General features: G+C 45.2%; 1 protein-coding gene across 6 annotated transcripts in view; it reads left to right on the top strand.

Moving 5' to 3' along the window:
- Window positions 1–1,231: 1,231 nt before the first annotated feature.
- Window positions 1,232–6,379, top strand: part of ZNF131 (zinc finger protein 131) — a 30,295-nt gene continuing 25,147 nt past the window's right edge. Inside the window, exons 1-3 of one of the 6 annotated variants that reach the window (XM_074282579.1) lie at window positions 1,232–1,619; window positions 2,983–3,121; window positions 4,096–4,197. In XM_074282579.1, coding sequence (XP_074138680.1) covers window positions 2,998–3,121; window positions 4,096–4,197 — 226 coding nt within the window. In that variant the 5' untranslated portion in view covers window positions 1,232–1,619; window positions 2,983–2,997. The other 5 variants (XM_074282577.1, XM_074282581.1, XM_074282578.1 and 2 more) reach the window with 5 other exon arrangements.

Below are 6,379 nucleotides of genomic sequence, written 5' to 3'. Positions count from 1 at the left end.
ATAGCTTGTGAGGCAGGAGAGATTGAATCAGAGGAGGCTGTATTCTGAGTGCTGAAATTAGTTCCAAATCATGAAGGTGGAACAATTATGAGTGATGTAATTAGGTTAAGAGGTATGGTCATTCCTGAGTTTGAAGGGAGGCATGGGAGTTTAAGACCCTGACAAGCTGGAAAGCCAGAATGCTCAAGTGGACACTGATATGCATATTGATGTTTACAAGTAGAAGGTCAGAGGCTGGGTACAGAAGAACAGCATGAATTTTCAGGTACTGAAAGGAAAATAACCTGAAGATTGGCAGATGACGATGACAAGGATTTGGACAAGATAACAGAGATGAAGTGACCCTCAAAAGGAAGATGTTAAGTAATGGGTGAAAAGGGAGAATGAGGAGTATCCCTCTTCCTCTTGCTGGTTCTGTGCTTCTAAAGGTATAAAAGACCACTCAGTAATAGAACAGCTATGGATGCAGTATTTCTTCCAGGAAAGAATCAGTTTTCTTTAGTACAAGACATGACCAGAACTACAGTAAAGGGGAAGCAAGAAGTTCAACTAGTGCAATGGCATAGGAAGACAGAGGATAATCTAGATGGTGGAGAAGTAGATTGTTAAGAGTGAAAGTACAGGGAAATATGGATGGGGAAAGGATTTGCACTTTAGCAGATATTGATTCCGAAACTTTTTTTTTTCCCCCTGAGGCTGGGGTTAAGTGACTTGCCCAGGGTCACACAGCTAGGAGCGTTAAGTGTCTGAGAACAGATTTGAACTCTGGTCCTCCTGAATTCAGGGCTGGTGCTCTATCCACTGCGCCACCTAGCTGCCCCTATTGATTCCGAACCTCACGGATAAAGGAGCAATGAAGCCCAGAATTTATAAGATCAGTTGATGGGGAAGGTGACATTCTTTATTGCTGGATTTCTTCCTTATTTTTAAATAAACACTTTTTCATGCAATTTATAATCTGATCTTCCCATTCCACCAGAAAACTCTCATAAGCATGCAAAGTCTGTAAGCACTAATTTACTCTTTGGTATTAATTTTTTTTTATAATCAGAGATTCACATACAGTAACACAGAACTTTAAATTAACATTAAATACTACAAGCTGGGGACACTTGAAACGTGTTTCAATGTTAGAGGAGCCATGAAGGCCCCCCAGCGAGTTCTCTTCGGGCGGGAGGGTGAGAATGGGCAGTCTTATGTGTGCTTTCCTCTTCTTACATCACTCACTGTAGTACGACCCTGCAGTCTCTGGTTCCTTCTAACTAGGTACTAACTTCTTGAGATAAAGGTCTATTCTTTTCCCCATCTCGGCACAGAGAAAATACTCCCACAACTATTGGTAGAGTTGAGTGGTAAACAATGAGAGGACGGGCCGCGTGTTAGCTCGTCCTTACGGTCTCGGGGGGAGGCCGGAGACAGGTTACTTAAATGGATTAGGTGGAAGCAGCGCGCGGCCGCCGAGGGGAGGGGAGCTCGCAGAAGCGTCTGCTCCGCCGAGCTAGCGCCCGCTCTCAGAGCCTGGGCAGGGAGAGCCCCAGGCGGCAAGAACGTGCTCGCCTCCCGCCACCACCAGGGGACTAGCGGCGCGCGCTCCGCGCTTCTGCTGCTCGCAGCTGAGGGTGAGTGGGGAACACGTGTAAGTCATTGTATTGGGGAGAACAGGTGCGCGTAAGGGGGGGGGGGAGGACACGAGCTGAAGGCGTGGGAGGGGGACAGTGCCAGGGGTGGCTGCAAAGGGAGTTTGTGTCAGGTATTGGACCCCTGGAGGAAAGAAAGAATCTTGGGAAGAATGGGGTGGACTATCTGTGGGAAGCGTGAGGTGAGTCTTAGAAGTGGGTAAATAAGTCTTCGGAATTAGGGGGAGGGGAAAAAAGGAAGGAGATAACTCTTGAGAATGAGAGGGAAGATGGTCCGTCTCGGGAGGGGAGGTCGCGGGGGGCGACCCCGGAGGAGCGCGACGGCTCTGAGGAGGCGGGAGTGTCTCAGATGGCGGAGCCCGAAGGCGCCGCAGCTTACAGGACGCAGGATGAGTAGATGAGGGGGCGCAGAAGCTTCTCCGAGAGAGTCCGTCGCTCCCACGCGTCCGTAGAAGCTGGGGGGGGGGGGCTGGAAAAACAGGAGCGCTCCCGGGGGGCGCGGAACGGAGGAGGCTCCCTCTCGCTTGAGGACTCAGACGGCGGACTCTTGGGAAAGGGGTTTACTCCGGCCTCCATAGGCACCCTGCACCGAACACGTGGTTCCCGGATCTCGCCCGCGCTGGAATCCCCCAGGCCGCTTTTCCCTCCTCCCTCCCCCTTTCCCCGGCCCGGCCGGGTCGGAGGGCCGGCACCAGCTCCTTCCGGGAGGCGGGAGAGAGGGCGTGACTTATTTTTCGTTTCTTTCAACCCCCTCTTCCCCCCGCCCCCCGCCCCTGCCTTTCCACTTCCCGTCCCTGCCAGCGCTCCGAGGACGTCGCCGTCCGGCGTGCCTACGTAGACACGTTGACGTAAGTGACGTCCAGGCCCGGCCCGCTCCTCCTTCCCAGTGTAAGCGCCGGCCCGGTCGGGGCGGGGGAGGAGGGGGAGGAGACCCAGGAGTCGTTGTGGGCCGCGGGCCGGACCGGGTCTCCGGCGGGCGCGACGGGAGCCCCGGGGTCTGGCGGATAGGGCTTGGCGGGCCGTTAGCGGCTCGCCTGGGGCCCTCCGCTCCCATCCTGGAATTGCTCTGTGGGGAACCCACGAGCCTCCCGGTCCCTGGCCGCCCCGCCGCCCGCCCGCCCAGGAGGGCTCCAATTAGGTCAGGCTGGGAGTTCTGAGCGGGGTCCCTTCGCTCCCGCTGCTCCTCCCCGGGCCCGCGGCCTCCCACCCCACCTCCCCCGCAACCGCGCCTTCCCGCCCCGTGGGTGGTTTTCTTGCTGGGGGTGGGGGGGGTTGGGGTCTATGGGTAGGGGACCGTCGTCGCGGGCTGGGGGTGGGTGAAGGTTATCTTGCCACTGTCTTGCAGAACAGCTCACTGGCCATGGAGGCTGAAGAGACGATGGAATGCATTCAAGAGTTTCCTGAACATCATAAAATGATTCTGGACCGATTGAATGAGCAGCGGGAGCAGGACCAGTTTACTGACATCACTCTGATAGTGGATGGTAGGTACCGGCCGCGGCTGGGTGTAGTTCTGGGCAGTCTCTTTCTTGCCATCTGTTCCCCCCCCCTAACCCCCTATAACGTCCTTTTTGATCACTCTTCTTAATATTTCTCTTAGCCCCCCAACCTACCTCCTCCCCACTTTAATTGATGTGAATTGGAACTCTAGGTCACCAGCTCTGTCAGCCTGATGCTGTGAACTGTTTGCTTGTCACAATTTCTCAATTACCCGGTACTCATAATTCTTTACTTTCTGCAGCCCTCTGGGAAGTTTGTCAGAGGATGCATTTGAAGATTGCAAATGCTTTTCTTTTTAAACATACCTCAGTTTTTAAGCTGCTTTAAGAGAAGCAGTCCCTTTTTGGAAAATGGTATTACTTTTAGCATAGCTAATCTTCTCAACATTCAAATACTGCTCATTTTGGGGCTCCACAGGGTCCATTAGAATATAAGGAAGCTTAGCCAGTTTTGCATTATGTGTAAAGCAAACATAAAAAACGTAGACTCCTTATGGCAAGTAAAGCTTGATTGTCTGTTACATTCAGGACCATTCTTTGTCAAAACATCTCCTGGTTTTAAGTGCCTGTTTAAGTGTGAATGTTAAATTTCCTGGTGCAAAGTAATGCTTCTTTCCAAAACTTGGAACTATACACTTGTAAGGTTGTTTTTTCTTTCTGTTCCTAAATTTCAGTTGCATTTGATACGATCTTTGCTGCCTAAATGGCTATCATGCTTCCTTTCAGGGGTGTTTTAATTTTAAATGATCAGCAGTTATAGCTCAAGAGAGAATGACTATAAATTTCTTAGTCTTGAAATAGACTTAGTTTATTCTCCCTTTCAGGTATAAATGTTTGCCAAGTGAAAAAAGATAGTGATCTGACTTGAATTAAAAAATAATAACTAAATGGTCCTTTTTTTATTTCACAGAATTATTTTTCAAAATAGATGGTATTTTACATATTTTTGTCATTTTTAGGTCACCATTTTAAAGCCCACAAGGCTGTACTGGCTGCTTGTAGTCAGTTCTTCTACAAATTCTTTCAAGATTTTACTCAGGAACCTTTGGTGGAAATAGAAGGTAAATTCTTATTTTCAATACAGTTTTGTATTAAATATATACTCCAAAGTGATGAAGGGAGTATCTGGTAGAAATGATCAGTGAGAAGAAACAGTTGCATTATGTATAATAACAGATACTTAAGGAGTAATTACTGTTAGGTTGTGTTCTAAACTTTGTTGAAACCAATGAGCATCATTTTTGTAGTAATGAGATCTGAAAATGTGTAACTAAGATTTCTTACTAGTCAGCGATAGGAAATATGATCATGTAATGAGTTTTGTTAAGTATCATTGGGAATAATTTTCTTTTCACATTTGTGGTGATGCTGCTGGTTGTTACCTTATGTGTTGAGTAGCATGCTTCTTTTTACTAGTAGAGGTAGCAGAGAAAACTTGTAATCTTATTGGAAAAGTGAATTCTAAGAATATGAAAACTAGCCATGTGCTAATCGTGAGAAGGGGTGAATTGATTAAGGGGTGAAAGATCAAGGTGAAAGGGAATTAGATAATATCCAGGTTCTGCCTTGAAAGAAAAGTGGTGTCTTTGCTACTTCCCCTAATCAGTCAGCAAGCATTTATCAAGCATTTGAAGTTTGCCATGCATTGTGCTTAGTGCTGGAGGGAAAGGGGGAAAGGAGGAGTACAAAGACAAAATAGTCACTATTAGTGTCCTTAGAGAGCTAACATTTTATGAAAGGGGATTGTATACATGTACATACATGTATGCATGTGTCAAAGCACAAATAGTTATAAATATATAAATATTTATAAAGAATTATCTTCCCTTTTAATTTGAGGGGAATTCATAAAAGTTTTATAGAGGAATTGACCCTTGAGCTCCCTGAGGAATGAAATGGGGATTCCAAGAGGCCTAGGTCTAGGAAATGCATTCTAGGCATGTGTAGTAAGGCACAGAAAAACAGGAGATAAACAGTCACAGGTAAAGAACAGCAAGACCAAGTTTGTCTGGACAATGAAAGAGACAATGTATGATAACACAGGAGAGAGAGATCGAAGGCAGGTTTTTGAGGATTTTAAATGTCAGAAGAGTTTGTATTTAATCCTAGAGACAATAAGGAGTCAAAGTTTATTGAACAGGAAGTGACATTTTCAGGAATGTTTTAGGAAATATTTGGGTAATGGATTGGAGAAGGAAAAGATTTGAAGCAAGAAGATCTGAATAAGAGGTTATTGAGAATCATTGGGTTAGAAGTGACCAGAACCTGAACTACATTAGTGACTGTGTGAATGGAGAGATGGGTCAGGGTCAGGGTATAAGAAATGGAGAGAAAAAGTCAGCAAGACTGGCTTACCTATATGTGGAATGAGGAGTAAGGAGTTGAGGGTGATTTTTTTTTTTTTTTTCTTCAAGTTTATTGCTAAGGGTGATTCTTAACAAGTGAGATAGTTCTGAAAAAGAATGGCTTTGAGGTAAAAGTTGAGTTTTGTTTTGAACATAGTAACCTTGTGAGATCCATTTTGAATTGTCCAATGAGCAGTCAGTGATGGTAGGACTGGCACTTAGAAGAGAAAGTAGAGTTTTGCCCATGCTGTGGAAGTCATCTGGGTGGAGAGGATAATCTTACCCATGGGAACTATTGAGGTCATTGAAACAACATAAAGAAAGACAAGTGCTTTTGTGCATATCCATAGTTAAGTGGTTGAATTAGGTACAGGAAAACAACTGAGTGGTCAGACCAGGTAGGAGGTAAACAGAAATTTAGGGGGAAGAGAATATTTAAAAGGGGAGTCTAGACAGCACTGTAAAATACATAGAATTTGAGAAAGAAGAAAATAGTGAATAACTCTTCTAGGAATTGCTTTGGGGAAAGGTTAAAAATATTTTCAAACAAGGTTAAAAACAGAAAATTATAACATGTATAGCGCAACCTGCCATCTGGATGGGGGGAAGGAGGGGAAAAATTGGAACAAAAGATTTGGCAATTGTCAATGCTGAAAAATTACCTATGCATATATCTGGTAAATAAAAACTATAATTAAAAAAAAATAGAAAATTGTTTTGATTTGGAATCTCTCATTCTAAATGTTCCTCCTTTAAGGGTGGGTTATTTATGAATATTAATTCAAGTCTTAAGTTTTGGAGGCAAAGGGAAAGAAAGGTTAAAGATTAAAAAGGTATCTTTTACATTGCTAAATTACAGATTATGTAAATTTTGACTATCCATGATTACACAAACATA

Source organism: Sminthopsis crassicaudata, chromosome 1 (assembly GCF_048593235.1).
Source record: "Sminthopsis crassicaudata isolate SCR6 chromosome 1, ASM4859323v1, whole genome shotgun sequence".
Classification (NCBI taxonomy): domain Eukaryota; kingdom Metazoa; phylum Chordata; class Mammalia; order Dasyuromorphia; family Dasyuridae; genus Sminthopsis; species Sminthopsis crassicaudata.
The sequence above is the reverse complement of the archived record's forward strand: the minus strand, read 5'-3'. Positions and strand labels throughout refer to the sequence as shown.